The sequence below is a fragment of the Tripterygium wilfordii genome, chromosome 2 (genome assembly GCF_013401445.1).
Source record: "Tripterygium wilfordii isolate XIE 37 chromosome 2, ASM1340144v1, whole genome shotgun sequence".
Classification (NCBI taxonomy): Eukaryota; Viridiplantae; Streptophyta; class Magnoliopsida; order Celastrales; family Celastraceae; genus Tripterygium; species Tripterygium wilfordii.
The window spans coordinates 9,728,891-9,749,688 of NC_052233.1; the positions used below are offsets into that span (position 1 = coordinate 9,728,891).

The following is a 20,798-nucleotide window of genomic DNA, read 5'->3' on the forward strand; positions in this document are numbered from 1 at the left end:
TGTGCGTTTACAGTATACCAATTGTTAGGATCTTTATTATTTTTATTATCCATATGAAGTTTACATAATAATTTGATAAATAGATCGGAGTCCGGTAAATACGTTTAATTCTAAAGACACAAAAATAGAGGGTGCGTTGTTGGGGAAGTCAACAGTCATGCTTAATAAAAAAAATCAAGTCACTCCATAATCGGAAGTTTGAAACACACGACATGAACATGAGGAGGCCTCAAAAGAAAAAGAAATGGGATGACTCACCCAATGTTCTGGTAGGTCCTGATGTATACGCTTGGGCCCTCACTAAGGGCCCAACTTATGGGCTTGGATGAGATGGAACCTAGTAACCTGCAATGTCTGGGACCCTTGGTAAGCAACTGGACCCGCTTGCAATGACCCAATCTATCATTAGCAACTCAGTCGGAACAGACCAAGGGTTGAGAGCCTTCAGGCCCAATGTGTTCCTCGAATTGGGCCCAGCTCAATAATGCTTGCTTGATGCCCAGTCTAACAGTGAACTACTGAAGGCGACAGTCCAATAGAAAAGGGTTTTGTTTGGGACTCCAAACTTGGAAGGAAAATGGAAATGGAGGCAGTGAGGGGGTACCTGGAGAAAGGAGGCGGCGAAGACAACAAGAACGCATCGACCATCAATGGCATGCCAAGCAGATTCTTCGAACGCTTTATCATGGACGGTCTCAAAATCGATCTGATCGAACCTGGTCGTGTTGTCTACTCCTTCAAAGTCCCTCAACGTTTGCTGGTACCTCCATCTCAATCTTATCAGTCAATTCACTTCACTGCACTTCTCTCTATATTGTTCTCTCAATAACAATAAGTACACACGCACAGTTTGCACGATTTTCTGTCAAAATCAGGAATTTGAGACCAGTGCAGCTAGAAAAATCTTTGAAACGAATGTGATTTGGAATTTGATACTTTGACCCATTTCAGATAATGAGAAAGCAACTTGAACGGAAGCACCCCATGCCCTTGTTTAGTTTCTTGGAAAATTTGGGAAGATCAGTATAATCGTTTTGTAGTCAAAGAATAACTAGATTCCTTCAATTAATGAATTCATTTTGTGGGGTTTTCTAATTCCGCTGGAATTTGCTTTTGATTGTGGAAGTTAAGTCTATGTCAAGTGTGAGAATTTCTTGCAAAATGTAAAGTAAAACAACGTATTATACTTTGTGTATTTCTCTGAAAGTGCTTTTGATTATTGGGTCTTGATCTGTTTGAAGTTCGATGGTTAATGATTCAGAATGCTGGTAATTCTTTGCACGGTGGGGCCACAGCTACACTGGTGGACTTGTTAGGGTCAGCTGTAGTATTCACTGTTGGAGGAGCTCCAACGACTGGAGTTTCAGTAGAGATCAATGTCTCCTACTTGGATGCTGCTTATGCCGATGTGAGTATCAACCACTTTGCAGCTTATATTCATTTTTCTTCCTAATTGCATCAGCATATGGATGCATTCACACATTTATCCTTATGAGAATAATATGCATGCTTAGCAGTGTTAATCCGCTGTATGTCCTATACATTAATTAGGTTTATTTATACAAACAATGAGTCTGTATAGGTTTGAAGCAGAATAGGTGGTGTGAGTAATAACACTTAGATAGAAATCCTCTTGAATACCCATAACTGAACTTCTATTTCATTGCGATAACTTGGTAGGGTTAGAGTGTGGTGGTGGCCTTGGGTGTTGTTGGGATATAGCGCAGCAGAACAACACCAAGATATCCCACCTCAATGAACAATATCGGCGAAAACACAACCAGGACAAAGATAGACAATCCAACAAGCAATAACCAAGCAATAACAGAAGTAAATAAGCAATTCGTGAAGAGGAGCACACAGTGATTTACGTGGTTTAGCTATACCAAGCCTACGTCCATGGGGTTTCGAGAGTTTTCCACTAGATGAATGACCTGAGCCTCTTCAACAATCTCCAAGTTTGCTCAACCACGCTTCGATCACCCCCTGTCAAGAATCTCACAAGAAATCTCACTCTTCACTCAAGATTGATCTCACAAAGCTCTCAACACTATATTTTCTCTCTCTAAAACCCTAGAAAGAACCCCAAAACATGTGTTAATGAAACAGTCCTGATAAAACAACTTAAATGGTCTGACTACGCCTGCTGTCCAAACAGCTTATAAACTGACCTGGCTGGTGCAAATACAGGCCTGCTGTCCAGACAGCAGTGGGAGGGGTGTCCAGGCAGCTTGAGCAGTTTTACTCCAGAGCAGCCTTCCTCCAGTGCTCTCTCCAGGAAGGCCTCAAGCTAAGTGATGTCCGGACAGCAGCTCCACCCTGTCTGGACAGCATGCTGCAGACAGCAACTCCAGCACCTGAAACTTCAGGTTCATTGCTTTCCGGACTTATTAAGTGTCTGATGAACGGATAATTGTTACTTGACCTTGGTGTTAATTAATGTGGTGTGGAAGCGTGAATCGAACTTGACCAAGCTGGACATCACAGCTCTCTAATTTGAATCCATGCATGGAGATTGTGTATCAGCTATTCATGCGTGCAGCCTGATTTTCTCTAAATGCAGGATGAACTTGAAATCGAGGCCAAGGCTTTACGCATTGGAAAGGCTATTGCAGTTGTCTCGGTTGAGTTTAGGAACAAGACGACTAAAAAGATTATTGCACAGGGACGTCATACCAAGTACCTTCAAGTTGCAAGTAGATTGTGAACAAATTCATCTACCCAAATGGTTAGAATTTCAATACATCAGCATCCATTGGAGAAATAATGATGTTTCCTTCTCAAATGAAACTGAACAATGTATTCATATATATTTACACTTATGTTTTTTTATCTGATGATGGAAGTTGTCAGATGATTGAGAACATTTTAGTCTCATTGCAGGGAAGGAATTTATGAGAAAAAGTGCTGGAAATAGGCTACGCTCGCCTCTCCCTTTGTCAAAAGTTTGTATTCTAATGTCTATGTTATACTACACTGTAGTCTGAATTTATATTGTTTTTGTAACGTGAAACCCACAGTTGCTCGCTGAACAACTGACTGGTAGACTCTGAGCCATGTAGAAGACCCACAACTCTATGAACCAGCGTTGCGATAATGTTATATTAATGTTTATTTATATTGCTTGGGACTCGTTGGAACCTATAATTTGGGGGAAGGGGGGCTGGAATTATTCCAGCAATTTCACTTGTTGCATTGATTTGACAACATTACACTTAATGCATTCAATGGTGGAGATGAGGTGGAATTGTTGGAATAATTCCAGCAAATCCTTTTCCATAATTTGGTGGGTCTTGGTAAGTAAATGGGCCCACAAGCAATGAGTGATGGCCCAAGCATCGCGGGCTTGGATGAGTTGAAACCTATAATTTGGTGGGTCTTGGTGACTACATGGGCCCACAAGCAATGACCCAATGTATCATAACAAGTAACAACTTGGGCGTCTGGAACAGGGTAAGAGTTGAAGGCCTTCAGGCCCAATTATGTTCCTCGAGTTAGGCCCAGCCCGATAATGCAGTGAAGGCAACAGTCCAATAGAAAAGGGCTTTGTTTGGTCAAACTTAGAAGGAAAATGGAAATGGAGGCAGTGAGGAGGTACTTGGAGAAAGGAGGAGGTGAAGACGACAAGAACGCATCGACTATCGATGGCATGCCAACCAGATTCTTCGAACGCTTTATCATGGATGGTCTCAAAATCGATCTCATCGAACCTGGTCGTCTTGTCTGCTCCTTCAAAGTCCCTCAACGTCTGCTGGTACCTCCATATCAATCTTATCAGTCAATTCACTTCACTGCAATTCTCTCTCTATATAACACACAGAGAGAGAAGGGGTTGCTGTGTTTTAGGGTTCACTAGTGAAGTTCTGTCCTGGGTTATGAAATTGGTCCTCATGGTCCTACGAAAGATGTTGATACAGAGATGAGTGCCCAATTTTTTGTGTGAAATTGTCTACTTTTTGACAGTACTTGTGAAGTATCTAGATATTATTGCCTACATTTAAGGTCAATTTGAAATTTTGAATTTGATCTGCGTGTATGGATATATAATTCTATATATGTATTATTCTCTCAAGACCCATAAGTACACACGCACAAATTTCACAAATGCACTTTTTTTTCCCTCTTGGGTTGTACGATTTTCTGTCAAAATTCAGGAATTTGAGACCAGTGTAGCTAGAAAAATCTTTGAAACGAATGTGATTTGGAATTTGATAATTTGACCCATTTCAGATAATGAGAAAGCAACTGGAACGGAAGTACCTCATGCCCTTGTTTAGTTTCTAGGAAAATTTGGGGAGATGAATATAATCGTTTGGAGTCAAAGAATAACTAGATTCCTTCAATTAATCAATTCATTTTGTGGGTTGTTTATGTCAATTTTAGAAGACTTTGCATTGATTTTGATTGTGGAAGTCTATGTCAAGTGAGGGAATTCCTTGCAAAATGTAAAGTAAACCAATGTATTATACTGTGTGTATTTCACTGAAAGTGCTTTTGATTAATGGGTCTTGATCTGTTTGAAGTTTGATGGTTAATGATTCAGAATGCTGGTAATTTTTTGCACGGTGGGGTCACAGCTACACTGGTGGACTTGGTAGGGTCAGCTGTAATATTCACTGTTGGAGCTCCATCAACTGGAGTTTCAGTAGATATCAACGTCTCCTACTTGGATGCTGCCTATGCCAATGTGAGTGACAACCACTTTGCAGCTTACACTCATTTATCTTCCTAATTGTATCAGCATATGGATGCATTCACGCATTTATCCTTATGGGAACAATATGCATGCTTAGCAGTGTTAATCAACTGTATGTCCTAAACATACATTAGGTTTGTATATACAAACAATGAGTCCGCCGGGCTAATAATACTCAGAAAAAAAAAAAAACGAAAGTGTATAGGTTTGAAGCAGAAAAGGTTGTGTGTGTAATAACACATAAGATAGAAATCCTCTACCCATAACTGAACTTCTATTTCGCTGCAATAACTTGGTAGGGTTAGAGTGTGGTGTCCTTGGGTTCAATGCTATCCGGAGTTGTTGTCTTATGAACGTATAATTGTTACTTGAATACATGACCTTAATGTTAGTGCTAATTAATGTGGTGTGGAAGCGTGACTCGAACTTGATCAAGCCGGACATTACAGCACTTTAATTTGAATCCTTCTCAACTTCAATACTGCATTTGTTCCAGAAGCTAATGTCACTGGATTTTTCTAAATAGAGTATAGATGCATATATTTGTTACATGATTTGCACTTTCAGATATGTCCTAGATTGTTCCAAAAAAAAAAGAGAAAGAAATCAACCATATTTCTCACCTTTAATAGATTGTATGTTAATTTGATTTTACCGCAATTATTTGGTTTCTTTTCTGGGAAGTGTAGCTCGAAGAGAGTAAAATGTTGTAGTTAAGCATTGATTGCCTTCTTCTGGTTCTGTTAGAAGCTCTTATGCTGTAGTATTTTGACTACTCTTGAAGTTGCAGTCTTGCAGACACTTCTCTAATGTGTCTTGGAGAACTTTCTTTTTTCATTAAGGCCCTATTATTCTTTGCTGGTTTTCTCGAAATGCAGGATGAAGTTGAAATCGAGGCCAAGACTTTACGCGTTGGAAAGGCTGTTGGAGTTGTCTCGGTTGAGTTAAGGAACAAGAAGACTAAAAAGATTATTGCACAGGGACGTCATACCAAGTACCTTCAAGTTGCAAGTAGATTGTGAACAATTGTATTTACCCAAATGGTTAGAATTTCAATACATCGGCATTCGTTGGAGAAGGTAATGATGTTTTTCTTCTCAGATGAAACTGAACAGTGTATTTATCAGATGTTTGAGAACATTTTACGGTTTGTATCCTAATGTTTATGTTTATAAGACACTGAAGTCTGAAGCTACCATTTCATAGGAACAGGAAAACTTTAAGCGGAGAAATGATAAACAATTATGCAGTTTGCTTTTTTCAATATATGAAAATTTCCGAACCATTCTGTTATTAGGAGGAAGTCGCTTTGTTGTAATGTTAGAAGTGTTCAGATCCGTTACTTCCAGCAGCATTTTTCCTATGATTTTTCCTGGCATTTCCTCCATTGAACTTCGTTACTCTCAAGCAAGCTTATACCTTCCCTATTCATTGCGGGTTGGTCATTCGTCCACACAAGATTAGCTTACGATGTATTTGGAAGCCCTCGTTCAAACGAGTAATTTTACAGAGAGCCGACATGGAATTCCATTAATAACTGGCTGTTTTGTTCCTTTGGAACAAGTTGAGAAATTAAGTAGACCTTTTTAGGAGGCCTCAATGACCATAGACATCATGCATGGTTCAGTGAATTGGAACTTGAGGTTTTTTTATTTTTTTTATTTTCCCATTTTAGGGTTTAGACAATTGTGCCCCATGAACATCATACTGTTTCATTGTTTTGTTGTTCGATTTGGCTTTGCTTAAAATATTGTATGAGATAAAGGTCAATCAACCTATATATATTAGGTACAGAAGAAGAGGATAACCATGATCTTGATGAGAAGAAGTGAAGAACTGAACTTATTGTGTATTTAGGCATTATTAAGAACAGTATTAATTTGGTAGAATTAATTTTTATTTTTTTTTTTTGAAGTTTTTGATGTGCTGTCAATAACCCATGTGTATTTGTAAAGCTTGCACACATGTTCCAACTGTAGGAAAAAAATGTTTGGTTGACAAGAAACTAATACTTCTACCATGCAATCTCCTGCCATAAATATGAAATCCTTTGCGGTGTGAGTTGGACAATCCGACAGCCCAACACATGCATAACAAATGAGGCCCAACACTAGGCTTAGTATTAGCAAACACACGGGCTCACACTTGGGATAACTAACCAATGTGGCTTTAAATCGTAGAAGTTAAGGTTTGAACCCAAGACTCTCTTGCTCCGATATCATATTACTGTCATTCAATCCAAAAAATTAATTTGGTTGGGTTGGCACGTTTCAAATCATTTATACAAATTCTAACACTCATCCTTAAGAATGATCTTAATCTTATCACGTCACTGGTCAAATAATTTGAACTTGAAATACTGGTTTTGCACAAAAGAGGAATGGTTTTACTGACCCAGTTCATTGTCTCCTCGCTGCCTATATTGAAAAACAGTTGAGCTGAAAAGGCAGATTCACATATGAGTGTGATCATGGGAACAAAATGAGACTAAATAAACTTCACGAGCAACAAACATGCAGTGAATATAGGGTTTTTCAAATGCCAAACATGTGCATGATCATGAAATAATACGTATAACAATTAACATGTGACTTGCGAGACTTGAATTGTCTTCCAATCATCGACTTTTGGAACAATATTACATCTTAATCGGTGTCGGAAATCCAAACCCAAACACATCAAGGATATTATTTGTTATCACTAATCCAAGCCCAAACACATTAAGGATATTGTCCGCGTCACGAAGGGTTCGGAGTGACACAACTGGTATAAGAACTTTATTTATATACCACTCGGTTGAGTTATGTTAATCCCACATGAGATAATAGTCTTGACAATCAGAAAACCCAATTTTTCATGACTCCGCTTCTTACTACCTCCCATCTTGACATTGCAGATAAACACAGGATTGTCAACATTTTCGGTTCAGCACTGTTTCATTACTGTTAATCAAGCAAGTATAAATGATTTGAGTCCTATATAAATCATTATCCTTGTATAGATATATGCATAAGTACACTCCTTCCATTCTGCATTTAGTACTAACTTTGTACATGCAATACATGGCAAAGAAACAAGGTAGCAATACAAAGGTAACTCCAAAGGGACACTTTGTGGTGTATGTGGGTGATGAACTGAAGAGATTTGTGGTTCCAATACCTTACTTGAAGAATCAAACTTTCCAGAAACTACTAGAGAGAGCTGCAGAGGAGTTCGGGTTTAGTAACCATGGCCGTATTGTTCTTCCTTGTGATGAATCAACCTTCCTCATCACGGTCTCAAATATTGCAGCAGCCAATGAGTGTACATAGGATGATGCTCTTCATGACATGCACATGCAATGTAACAAACATTTTACATTTTTTGATTTCACAGCTCATGCAATGTAACTAACATATACATCCCAAGATGATTGCCAAGCCAACTTTTGTTTATAGTCAAAGCAATATCTGGTTTCTATGAGAAATGTAGAATTCTTTTAAGTTCCAATAGAGATTTTCACTGTAGACATTCAAGGTCTCGTTTATCAGAAGTCTTATAGTTGCTAGTGTGTTTTTTGTGCCAATTATTATAAATACTGAGATTGACATATATGATTTCATATGGATCATGTGGGAGCCACAATTTCACATGCATCATTTGCATCCATCTCCACATTTGAAATAACTGGACAAAAAACATTATGATCCTTAACAATTTCGCTCTCTTATAACGTGTGCACAATTACAGATCGGTTAGCCTCTGCAGTTGAGCCAGAAAATCCTCTGTTCTTACAATATACATCCCCAGTTTTCTTTACATCTGAAATAGTTACTAGTTTAGTGCCAATTCTCAGAATCATTCAATAATTCAAAAAGGTCTGAAAAAATAAAGAAGAATAGGCAAGAGGGGAAAAAATGACTGCAAACTTCGTATCAATCTGTAACAATGACAATCTGTAATTCCAAAATCCAGAGTCGTTCAAATAAAAGTTTCAGTTTGAAGGTTGAACCAAGTTCCATGCCTCAGGATCCAATGTCAATAGCACCATACTACAGGTGCTTAGATAGAATAATCAATGAGAGAGAAAAAAATCCTTTCTAGATGGAGTTGGACAAAAATTCCCACCACCCAAAGGGAGGGAACATTGTAATTTACAAATACAATCGAAGTTTTCTGCTTTTCGTCCTAGCTTATGCCATCAACAATGTCTGTATTTATCTGCAGCCGAAACACCTATCCACGTCGTATGACACATTGACATCAGATCCGTTTCTTTTCCAAATTAGTAGCAGCCAGACGTTGTCGTTTCTTCCAATCTGGAATTTTCCCAGGGAATGCCCATCTCAAAAATCTCTCCCACGCGTAGCAGCTCAGAAACATGAGAAGAGCCCAAAACAGTAACTTATTCCTGAATGCCGGTGGCAAAGGCACCAATTTTAAGTAGTCATTCAGGTCCCTGAATAGATCAGATGTAACAGCCGTGAAGAAACCTACAGCACCCACGAGAGCATACAAGAATGGTTTGTTTTCTGAGATGCTCTGGTTGAAAGGATGGCCCATGTAGTTCACAGCAAAGGTGGCTACCTGAATCATCATGTTCACCATGTACGAAACTGTATTCACCAAGTTGGGATGAAAATCTGAGTCCGGCTCAATACATTCATCAGGCATGTACTTCTCAGCCTCTTTTACAGATGAAGCCAAGAAAAATAGGTGGATCGCAAACTGCCCCAGTAGAGAAAGTAAGACAAAGGCGCAGAAAATGTTGGGGTGCGGCCGCTCAGCTGAGAGGGTGGGAAGAGGGCGAGCATGAGAGATAAACAAGAAAAACGCAGCTGTAAAGATACCATTTATTGTAGCCTGGACATCACCAAGCTTGACACCATCCAGATACATAACACTCAGCACATAAGCAGTAGCAAGGCAGTTAAGGCCAAGAATCTTGAACATCTGCAGAGTAGTCACCAGAGTACTACGACCCTGACGAATTATATCTGTAGTGGGGGCGACTGATGCATGCTTCGCAGTGAATGGTGATGCCATCGAGGCATCCCCAAGCTTGACCATAGGAGCTGTGCGACCATCTGCCTCTTCATTCATCTCATCCATCATCTTCTTTAGCTTCTGTTGTTTCATCTCTACAGCAGTCAGGTGGCGATTACCAGCAGTATGACTGGTGGAATCTGATGCAGGTTTCGATTTCTTCAACTTGACAGGCTTTGCAGTCTCGCCTTTTGATGTCTGAGATGATGGGTTTCCACTTTGACTAGGTGGCACTGCATTCAGCAGAGCAACTCCTACGTGGGCCTGAAGGGAAATATTGAAACGTTTGAATTTTCCACTGCTGTTGTCATTTTGCAAGCAGTAAGTAGATCAAATTTAAAAATTCCACTAGTGTCACCAAGGGTACCCACAATATATCTTAAAAAGTTTACCTGTTTTAGCGCTCCAACATCGTTTGTCCCATCACCACACATCAGTGTCATTCTTCCCATGGTTTTTAAAGTTGTCATGATTAGCTCTTTTTGTTCAGGTGCAACTCTTGCAAAAACCTGGCCAATTGTTACGATACATGTCAGACTGAAAAAAAAAATGCAGTTTAAGCAAAATTTGTAACAGTTGGGACCTTTGCATAAGGAATGACTCGAAGAGCAGCAGAAGTCTGTTGTAACATTTCAAAGCAGTCACCTCCGATGCAGAGATCATGGGTCTCAGACAGAGTCTCAACCTCCTCATCACTGAAATCAGTAACCATGCCTTTCTTCAGTACATTAATGGGAAATAAAATTGAAGTCATAGTTTTCTTTCCCTATGTCTCCCCTTTTCTGGTGAGAAAAGGGGCATATTATCAGAAGTTTCACTAGCCAAAAAACTATTACTGTAAATAACCTCATTGCATTAGGAAGCTTACAGCCTAGAATATGAGAGAAATTCTTCTCAAATTCTAAAGAAAATCTACCACATAAGAAAATAATTTCAAATATAAAAGAGATGGTCAACGATAATAACAGGAAAAACTTCACCTGTAGCGAATCCTGTCAGTCTCATCAGGTGATACCCACTCATAACCTTCACCATTCCTTGATGAATTAAGAATCAATGCTGGTTTTGATACAATGTGCACTTGGCTAGCAACATGGCAAGCTGTCAAAGCTTGGTCCCCAGTGATCATCACCTGACATTACAAAGCATAGTAGGCCTTACTAATCTATTTTGAATTTTTTTGGGTGAAAATTAAACTATTTTCATCGAGTTTCTCATATATAAAGAATTGTCTGAAACAGTACACTGAAAGGAGGGCCGGATAGCATTCAGAAAGACATAGTCATCAACCCAACCCAACCCAACCCAAGCTGTAAGAGTACAAGGGAGAAGGGATGCAAACATCATGGAAGTGATTAAAAAGGCAACTTTATATAATGTTATAGAAATGGAAAACTTTAGAATTTTTCATTTAAAATAAACCAATCATTTTTTAGTCATTCGTTTTAGAGATTATGGTCTTACTTTTACTAGAGATTTGGTGCTCCACCACAAAAGATTCAAGAAAAGTCAAGCAGAAGAAAGTAAAAAGAGAAGAGGGAGGCCAATAAAAAGTGATTTTGGATTCAACAGATCCTTCTCATTGATTATCTTACTACATCAGTTTTTTTTTTTTTTTATCTAAACTGATACAATGGCCAAACATAGGAGTACATTTTGAGAGATGTTACCCTTGTTAATCTGCATATGCCCATTCCTGTTTTGCTTTATAATAAGCTAGTAGTTCCACGTTTAGTTTAGCGCCTGCTTGGCAATGTGATGTCTTTTACGTAAGTCATGTGATTAGTATGTCGTGCTATGAAGAGATTGCTAAAAGACTTAAATAGCTATTTTGATCACTACATTTTCTATTAGATGCGAACTTAAAAACATATTAATCCAATGTTTACATGTTTTATTCCTTCTCTTGCAAAGGCACCCAAGGACCAATATATCTCGACAACCTTCCAATACCTCCTAGGTTTTAAATTTAAAAGGTGCTGCGTCCACTGCTGCGCTATAACTAAAATGTGCTTGTGATTTTTCTAACTTTCAAAAACAAAACAAAAAAATGGGCATTGCCATATAAATCCAATTTGAAAGGTTTCAGCTTTCATCTTAGGTTGTCTTATACTTCTAGCCATCAGTTCCTAATCTCGAATAGATGAATATGTCAGGCAAGGGAAAGATGTCTGAGGATAACATGCTGCTTACCAAGTCATGTGATGAATTTTTTAATTCTGACAGAATAGAGGCTGAATCAGCTCTTATAGGACAATTAAATACCTGAAAACCATAGTATCAAACATTTAGTAACAACAACGTAAGCAACTACCATAGAGCAGTCTCTCAAAATATATATTAAACTATTTCAAAAAGGAGAATCGGTAATAAAAGTGAAGAGAAAAAAATTGCAAAAAAAAGGTCGCCATTTACCGCAAAACCAGCAAAAGTAAGGCCACTCTCCACCATATCTCTATCCAAGCTTCTAGCTTCACTAACCTTCATGTAATTAAAAGGGGGGAAAAAAGGAGTCAAATCAACATGCACATACTCGCTAATTAATAAAGATAGAGATGCAATAATATGAAGCATGTCAAAGAACGAAGTTGGTTAGCAGAGCAATAGAGAGAGATGAAATCTTCACTATTAGGACCAAGAAGTAAGAACACAAACGACGATGCATGTCTCTCTTTCCAAAACTTCTTGATTAAACGAAGAAACCACAGTGAGTGTTAAATATACTTGTCTAGAATGGGTGGTTTTAAGAGATTTCCACCTCCGCAGAAAAAATTAAAGAACATTAATAAGGGAAACTGACACATGAAAGAGGAAAATAAAGCAACCACACATGAGTGAAAACCATAGCCTATCATATAAGAACATAGATATTGCAATCCGCAGTAAAAAGAAACATTATATTCAGATAATAGAGCCAAGGGGGCGCATTCCATTAGAAGCAACAATTCGATAAAAGATCAATCACATTAAAAAACACAAACCCCCTCAAAGAGTCCTTTCCCACTAAGCCAATTATACTAGTCAACAATTCCATTTCCCATTACATTAGCAACTTCTCTAACAAGAAGGTTTATATCATCAACTGACAACAAAGTACTCAAAACCAAAAAAAAAAAGAAAAAGCAATGTTGACACAAGTACAGTAACAAGGGAAAAACTAAACATTAAAGAATTATACCATCATGTCAGGGAGGGACTTAAAAGCAAGCGCCAGAACACGAGACCCCTGACGAGTATATTTCTTGTAGGTCTCAACATATGATGATGGCAAATCCTTGAGCCGTTCCTGGATGGTCTCCGGAGCACCCTGCAATGAGATTAGGAGGAACAATGAAGGGAAGCTCAATCAAAGTGTAAATGCGAAGGAAACTGTTGACGCATCCTCCAAAATTTCTTCCAATTAGAATATATGTTGCTAAGGAAAAACCTTTGAAGCTGTAAGGGCATATATGAAGACACGTACAAAAAGACTAAGAAAACTCAAAAATAAATATGTTCCAATAGTAATTTCTTTTTCTCAAGTCCTTCCACACAATGCATCCGAACAACATCATGGAAAAAAGCATGATTTGTTGCTGCAAGTTCAATCAATCAATACCCCATGACAATATTTTTTAAGTTTTCCCATGGTTATCATTTTTTCCCTCTCAATCCAGATTCAGGACCACGGTTGTTCAGTTCCATATCACAATCTTTCCTCTGCTCCATGTTTCATAAACAAATTTCAAACGTCAGTCCATTTTTACACCAAGAAACCATGCCTAAAGAACATCAGAAATAAATACTACGACAAAAAAAAAAACGATCCATCATATTGAAATGATGATATGATTTGTAACCTCAAGCTACCTACAGAAACATATTTTCAGTTCCTTATCCAAAGCTACATACTCACACACAAGTTTCTGAACAGAAATCCCAAATATCTGAATCCATAAATTCATGTATTCAAATAGCAGAACTCATGACAAAGTAGTATATGATGCAGGAAGCCATTAGTTCTAGCTAGTATTTATCTAATTTTATGTTTTCATAAGTTAGTATATTATTGTGTCTATTTTAACTAAGTTTCTTTTAGTTTTAAGAGTAAGGGTATTGTTAGAATTTACAGCTATGTTGGAATTTTGGATTTTACAGTATTTCTAGTTGTTTTTCATTAGGTTATTTTCCTAAGTCAAGTCATAGTTATAATTGGAGTCATATTAGTTTAGTTTTAGGAATCCTAGTTTTATTTGAAGGAAGTTTTTATGTAATTAGGATTACTAGGAGTCTATATATATATGGATGTAATTTATCAAGAAGAACGAATAATAGTGAGAGTTTTTATGCAAAGTTGCAAAAGGAGAGTGATAGGATTGTCCCACATTGAAAGATGTGGGAGCTAAGGTGTTGTTTATAGAGGGAGGTATGAGCCTCCCTTAGTACCCAAGATTTTCTAGTATGGGTTGGGAGGCCTTGGGTACAATCGATCCATGTGGGTGGGTGTCAGTTAGGCCTTGGGTGCTGAGCGTGTATGGGCACGACCCTATCAATGGTATCGAAGCAAGGTTCTTGTTGTGCCTTCAACTTGGGGTCGTGCCTGCGGAGTGGCCGGCCATGGTGCTCAACCAACGGGGGTGAGCCTACTGGAGTGGTCGGCTATGGTGCTCGACCAACGTGGGCGTTGGTCTTGAAGGAGAGGGTATTGATAGGATTGTCCCACATCGAAAGATGTGGGAGCTAAGGTGTTGTTTATAGGGGGGAGGTATGGGCCTCCCTTAGTACCCAAGGTTTTTTAGTATGGGTTGGGAGGCCTTGGGTACAGCCGGCCCATGTGGGTGGGTGTCGGTTGGGCCTTGGGTGTTGAGCCTGTATAGGCACGACCCTATCAGAGAGATTCCTTACACACACTCGGTGAGAGGCTGAGAGGGGAAGGTTAGTTTATCCGACCCTACCTGAGAGATTCAAGGTCCATTTTGTTCGATTCAAAAAATTGAAAAATTTTGTTCCAATTTCAGACCTGGGAATTGTGAATTTCTGTCCTAGGGTTCTTACTTTTTGGGCTTAATTTGGGGGTTAGGGTTTTGGTTGCTCAATCCTACAAAAAATCTTCATCAGTAGTTTTTAAACTACATCAGTATAGCACCTACACACCTTCACGAAAGCAAAAAATTCTTCCTGAATACGGACAACAACAGCCATTCGTTTTAAGTGGGATGCGAAATGGTGTCTCTGAACAATCTGCACAACATTGCCATTCCCCCTGTAAAGAACACAAACAATCAAAATTAGCTTATATAGCATGAATAGAGAAGTAATTAAAGACTTAAGTACAAACTCAGCCTCATAACTATAACTAAAAGACGCATGTATGACACTATGACCTATAAATTTGTCTATGTTACTAGTCTACATTAGGGTTAGAATCAATAACAGTTTAAAATAAGGGGAAAAAAGGAGCACATCCTGCCCAAGATAGGACAGCTAGCAGCCTAGCACATAAAAACCCCAGAATCCAAAATACTCCTGTCAAGTTATTTGGGTAACGCTGGAACAGATTGTTCGCAATTCATTTGGTACAGATGGTTCGCAAGTTTTGGGGGCCAAACTCAAAGAATCTGAAAATTGTAGAGCTTAAACCATAAAGAAACAGTTGTTCAATGATAAAAGCAAGAGCAGACCAAGGCTGAACTGGACCAATTAAAGAAACTAGAGAGTTGGTCATATTTAAAATACAGCCATCTCCAAAAAGCCTTCAAGATTTGATGCCCAAAATGTGACCCAGTGTAACTGAATCAACCATGAGTGAGCCAAAACAGACAAGAAGCAAATTGATTATAGGAGAGGATGTAGAGAGGTTCTTTTATAGAAAAATCAAGCAGCGCATAAACGAGGAATCAGTTCAGATAAAATTTGAATATCTGACTGACATTACATCTTACTTTTTTGGGACAGCCTTCTCATCAGATTTATAACTCCAATCTATTCCTTTAAGTGCAGCCTTCTCAAGAGGATCACCAACCTACGCGAAACCAACTCTCACGTATCAGTATAAGAAACAGAGCAAGGATTCCAATGGGTATCATTGTAGTCCCCATGCCTCATTCAAAATGAATAAATTCCAGAAATTTGCTCAAGCTCAACAATAAAATTCAATAAGACATGCAAATTCAAGCATTTCAAACATTCTGTGACAGACTTCAGCTATTATGCATTCAAACAGAATTTGTACTCTGTGAATCTAGCTATTATGTCATTGTAGCCAATGATGACATTGTAGAAGAAGCTGCTAAAAGGTGCCCTCTTATGGGAGAGTAGCATTTATTGTCAATACACACAACATAACAAATAAGGTTAAAGAAAGAAAAAATATATCCCAATAATAATGTACACTTAAAGTAACCATTCAAAGGCTAGATTTCATAGCGTATCAAACCACTAGCTTCAATGTAAAATTCCAAGGACCCCATAGCTCCTGCCTGAACTTATACCCAAGTCAATGAAAAGGCATATTATTATGCACACTCAAAGCATTTACATACTATTGCAGAGAGCTAATCCAGATGAGGGGGAAAGGGAGGGAAGGGTGAGGAGAACTTAAAAACAGATTGTGGTCTAATCATCTGGACATCACATTTCATCGAGATGCTCCTTAAACAATAGCCTTCTACTTCAATAAAGGACAGCGTCCAATACAGTAACGAAATGGCTAAAATCTCAGACATTTTCAACACAGTTCATCAACTATGTACATCACATACCAGCTTATTGTCCAGAAACACTAATGCATGACAAGAAGCCAGAATTTCCAATGTGCGGGCAGGTAGCTTAGTCACATCAGATTCCAAAGCGAAACTTCCACTCAAACCAACCACTCCAGAAAACTCCTGCAAAAGAAAAGGAACAAGGATTTAGAAAAGCATACATAATAGAAACATTATTCATCAACAAAAACAAAGTGTCCCAATCCTTAGACAGGTATACCATGTCATCTGATGTGAGGGTCCCAGTTTTATCAAAGCAACATATGTCTACCTGCAGTGGGAAGGAAAAACACTCAAATGCAGGTAAATAAAGATTGAACAACCCCAGGGCAAAATAGCATTATCAAATGGGCTAAATGGGACCAGAACCCAGCCACGTAATATAGAAAGGAAAAATAAATGCATAACAAAAAATCCTTAGTACACATTCTCTCTCGAATAATTGTAAGAAGAACAGAAAATCTATCTTCACTCCCAAAACGTAACTGTATGTTATATGAGCAGAAAATCACCACACACACATGAGCGCACACACTTATATATGAAACAGGCACGAAGAATATCTAAGATCCTCCGCACAAAATTCATTGCTCCACCATAAGTAATATTTAGCATTAAGCCCTTAAATTACCAACTTACAGCAAGTCCCACTCACCTTTCCAGCAAATGGAATCCGAAAAGGTTCTGTACAAAATATTCCACGTCGTGCCAGAGCAATCAGAGATGTATTAACAGCCATTGACAATTCCATTGGCAGCTCAGGGGGGATCACTGAAGTAATAATAAATGAACAACTTAGAAAAAGCTTGTACTTGCTTCTTGTGGGATCCTCCAGCCCCTACAACAAGAAAGTATCTCATCATATAATGAAACATACACAGCAATCACACAACATTAGTACATGACAGTATGACACTCCATTAAGTGCCTATAAAGGAAGCACAATGTACCTTAACAAGTACGTAAGCAGCTGCAACCAATGCAAATATGAGCAAAAAAAGAATGAAGAGCCCACTTTCCCAATTGTTAGCCGTAACCTACATATAAGAAGTTGAAAATAAAAAAAATATACAAACTACAGGGTACACCATATCATTCAAAAATAATAGTAAAGTAAGGATTAAATCAATTACCCTCTCTGTGGAGAATAAAATAGTCCTCATTAGCTTTCCTTGACTTGTCTCAAAGCCAGTTCGCAGAACAACAGCCAGGCAGCCACCATCTGGGGTTCTAAGTGGAAAGGTCTGTGCCAGAAAAGCAAAGAGAAGTAGATAAGCAATGCGCCATATTAATATTACCCAGTATACTTGGGGTAAAATGGGGAAAATGAATATTAAAAAAAAAACCAATCACGGCCCACCTTATCTGGAGTATGTAGCAACAATTTAGTGCCACCATATAAAACATGAGTTTTATCACGCCTAACTGACAACTTATCCTCAATTCCCCTACCCATGATTGAAACCTAAAGAAAAAATGTTATCATACAAGTTCATTTCAAATCAGGAGGTAAAATCAGCATCCAAAAACTCATTAACTTTCAGGATTATGATCCAGATGGATAAAAAAGGTGATGATGAGCTAAATCAAATAATAGGAACACACCTTCCATTGTGGAGTTGACTCGCCTGTGAGAATGGCCTCATTGACAATGGCACTACCAGCTAATAAAAGCATGTCAGCCGGTACTGCCTTATCTTCCTCATTCTGACCAGAAGAACGACCAATGGAGACAACATCCCCAGGCAAAAGATCGGTCCCAGACAGCTTCACCCACCTATAGTTCGCATCATTAAAAAACTAAAAAAGAGAACCAACACAGAGAACAAAAACAGCTTCACTTTCAAAAATAGATGGCATACTTCCCACAACGATGAACCATTAATGTCTGGCTATCCACTCTGACACGCCTCAGCTCAGTTAGAGTTTTCAATCGCGTTTTTGCCATAGTTGACTCAAACATGAATAGCATAAATAGGGTGAACAAACTGTAATACCAATACTCATCCAAACACCAAAGACCCACGCAGAAAACCTGCACGTAGTCAATGGGGAAAATATTAAAGATGTGTTCGTGCGCGCACACACACACACATATATATAGAGAGAGAGAGAGAGAGGAATTGAATAATCAAATAAGAGTAAAAAAAAGGGCAAAAGGAAAAAAAATCCAAGTAAAAAGGAAATGGAAAATACAAATATGAACTTCAAATACAAGAGAAAAGGCTACAATCGAGGCAAACCTGAAATACAAAGAAGGGCTCCATGCATTGCTCTTTCATTAATTTTTGGAACGTTGGCTGAGGATATTCAAATCTAAATTTCCAAGAAAACATCCAAAAATAAAAATAGAACAAACAAATAAAGTTAGCTCATGCGTTATTCAATATCCGTCATATGAAAGATAAATACTAAAACAGAAAAAAGAATCCACAAGTCAGCAGAAAAGAACCATTGGAAATTTTCATCATAAATGAATTTTTGTATGTAAAGTGCCTCATTCCCGTATGTCCAACATTGGCAATGTTATAAATCACTAAGTAGCATATAAAATACAAAAGAGGTTTCTAAAGCATTAAAATAAAATGGAAAAGTAGGCTTCATTGGAGTAAAAAACCTGAACAAGAAAGCCAACAAAGTTTCACAAGAATCATGATTTTAAAGTAGTTCTGATGTAGTAAGAAATTTTAAAAGCATAACTTACACATTTCGTCCCCATCTTTCAAAAGCAGAAACGACTTTAGCTTCTGAGCCATGGCCAGAACTTTTAAGATAGTAACCGATGTTCTCCTTAGTAGGATATGGACGCTTGCAAAAGGTCTCCCTCTCCTTTGAATAAATGAAGTGTTGCTTTCTAAAATCAAAGAAAATCTCCTTCCCATCATCCAGGGTTGAAGATCCTGCCAGCTAGCAAAACATAATTATGTCATCAGGCAATCCAAGTGGAAGAACAACAAGGAATATATTGAATGCTTGAAACCATGAGTCAGGAATAACTCCCGCACCCAGATAAGAATTCTTATTCAAACAAAAAATGTCTCAATAATTTTGGGTTTTCATTACCTCCATTTAGAGAGGCGACAGCTCTAATTGTCTAATGTAATTCTAATATAAGTAGCTAGCGAGTGAAGATTTATTATAGGTGTTTGTGTTCCAGTGCCATGTCAATTAAATGAATCAAGTTTTCACTTACAGTATTTCAATTTCAAACTCTAGCAACAATGATGAAACCTTATTCAAGAACACATATTGTATCAAACCAAATTGCAGGCACAGTAATTCCTCAAGAGCAACACAAATTTTATTCCAAATTTCCAATAGCTTGGGGGAAAATTGCATACAATAGGGCCTTACTTGTTCACGGTTATACAGTGGTACAACTTCCTTTGAGCCAGAGAATTTCGCAGGAGTTATCTTGCAGGCATCCGCCTGATGAATATCGTTAACCTGCTCACGAAGAACAGAAAACACAATCATTCACTATCCCTGAAAACAAAGCAAAAACCAAAATCCCAAGCGCAATATCAAGGACAAAAATTGATGTACCTTAGAATAGTGTGCGATGCATTTGAAATCAACAGACCAAGCAGTGAAAAGCCAGACTAAGACATGGAGAGCAAAGAAGACACCGAGAACTATGGCGGCGTCGACAAAGTCGATGCTAGGAACAATAACGATCAGCCAGAGACCATAGAGCATGGCAAAAGGCCATACATCCAGACGCCAACCCCAGTGCTTCTTCTTCAACAAATCAACAGAATCCACCACCTTCCCTCCAACATGGAACCGCGACATCTCCCTCTCTCGCTCTCAACTCAACTATCTCTTTATCTCCTGCTCATAAAAATATCGTTTCAGGTAAAAAAGACGATCAAAAAAGGAACAGTGTTAGAGTTTCGTAATTGCTAGGGTTTATGATCGAAATTAAGGTTACAGAAAACACGCGATGCGCCGTGCTAGTTCAAAGGTTGCAGAGGAACTGCGTACCGCTAAGCAAAATCGAGAAAGTGAGAAGCAGGGAGATCGCCCAGAAGTCCAGATCGGGCGACGGAAAGACAAATGTTCGTGGCCCGTTAAGCTGACCCAGCTCTTTTTCTTTTTTCTTTTATTATAATTAATTATTACTTTTTTAGGGTAATGGAGTATCGACTATCGATTCGAGGTAAGCGAACTCACACTTAATCCGCATAAACAGTATCCGGTGTCCAAACAAGAAAAGTTAACAGTTCCGTTCCGTTACGGCGTTACTCCATCTCGTAAATCGTACCATCTGAGCTTTGCCTCCAAACATGCCCCGGGTCCAAACAAGATCTGGGCCCGGGCCCAGGCCCGGG

At 38.5% G+C, this 20,798-nt stretch overlaps 3 protein-coding genes across 4 annotated transcripts; 2 read left to right on the top strand and 1 right to left on the bottom strand.

Annotated features, from left to right (window-relative positions):
• The first annotated feature begins 577 nt into the window (after positions 1–577).
• LOC120008059 (acyl-coenzyme A thioesterase 13-like) lies at positions 578–3,057 on the top strand. Its single transcript, XM_038858571.1, has 3 exons — positions 578–760; positions 1,262–1,408; positions 2,564–3,057. The coding sequence occupies exons 1-3, from the start codon at positions 578–580 to the stop codon at positions 2,705–2,707; spliced, it is 474 nt and encodes a 157-aa protein (XP_038714499.1). The 3' UTR covers positions 2,708–3,057.
• A 497-nt stretch (positions 3,058–3,554) lies between these two features.
• LOC120006322 (acyl-coenzyme A thioesterase 13-like) lies at positions 3,555–5,999 on the top strand. Its single transcript, XM_038856336.1, has 3 exons — positions 3,555–3,754; positions 4,544–4,687; positions 5,575–5,999. The coding sequence occupies exons 1-3, from the start codon at positions 3,572–3,574 to the stop codon at positions 5,716–5,718; spliced, it is 471 nt and encodes a 156-aa protein (XP_038712264.1). The 5' UTR covers positions 3,555–3,571; the 3' UTR covers positions 5,719–5,999.
• Positions 6,000–8,580: 2,581 nt separating this feature from the next.
• Positions 8,581–20,578, bottom strand: LOC120013387 (probable manganese-transporting ATPase PDR2). Of its 2 annotated transcripts, XM_038865180.1 has the most exons (22): positions 20,452–20,578; positions 20,011–20,298; positions 19,819–19,911; positions 19,169–19,371; positions 18,708–18,780; positions 18,327–18,499; positions 18,070–18,241; positions 17,825–17,929; positions 17,598–17,708; positions 17,415–17,501; positions 17,120–17,302; positions 16,685–16,735; positions 16,462–16,587; positions 15,643–15,722; positions 14,855–14,963; positions 12,900–13,028; positions 12,137–12,202; positions 11,915–11,986; positions 10,702–10,853; positions 10,305–10,416; positions 10,114–10,230; positions 8,939–9,985 (listed from the first exon to the last, which is right to left on the bottom strand). In XM_038865180.1, the coding sequence occupies exons 2-22, from the start codon at positions 20,257–20,259 to the stop codon at positions 8,939–8,941; spliced, it is 3,510 nt and encodes a 1,169-aa protein (XP_038721108.1). In that variant the 5' UTR covers positions 20,260–20,298; positions 20,452–20,578. The 2 variants fall into 2 exon arrangements, with proteins under 2 accessions (XP_038721116.1, XP_038721108.1); XM_038865188.1 differs by lacking the exon at positions 20,452–20,578 and having other exon boundaries at positions 8,581–9,985; positions 20,011–20,259.
• Positions 20,579–20,798: the final 220 nt, after the last annotated feature.

Bases quoted from the DNA above. Each gene is read 5' to 3' on its own strand.
- LOC120006322 (XM_038856336.1), top strand. From the start codon at position 3,572: ATGGAAATGGAGGCAGTGAGGAGGTACTTGGAGAAAGGAGGAGGTGAA. The intron at 3,755-4,543 runs GTACCTCCATAT...TTAATGATTCAG, and splicing joins AAGTCCCTCAACGTCTGCTG to AATGCTGGTAATTTTTTGCA. The intron at 4,688-5,574 runs GTGAGTGACAAC...CTCGAAATGCAG, and splicing joins TGGATGCTGCCTATGCCAAT to GATGAAGTTGAAATCGAGGC.
- LOC120013387 (XM_038865188.1), bottom strand. From the start codon at position 20,259: ATGTCGCGGTTCCATGTTGGAGGGAAGGTGGTGGATTCTGTTGATTTG. The intron at 14,964-15,642 runs GTAAGATGTAAT...TGTTCTTTACAG, and splicing joins GAGAAGGCTGTCCCAAAAAA to GGGGAATGGCAATGTTGTGC. The intron at 10,854-11,914 runs GTAAGCAGCATG...TTGTAATGTCAG, and splicing joins AAAATTCATCACATGACTTG to GTGATGATCACTGGGGACCA.
- LOC120008059 (XM_038858571.1), top strand. From the start codon at position 578: ATGGAAATGGAGGCAGTGAGGGGGTACCTGGAGAAAGGAGGCGGCGAA. The intron at 761-1,261 runs GTACCTCCATCT...TTAATGATTCAG, and splicing joins AAGTCCCTCAACGTTTGCTG to AATGCTGGTAATTCTTTGCA. The intron at 1,409-2,563 runs GTGAGTATCAAC...CTCTAAATGCAG, and splicing joins TGGATGCTGCTTATGCCGAT to GATGAACTTGAAATCGAGGC.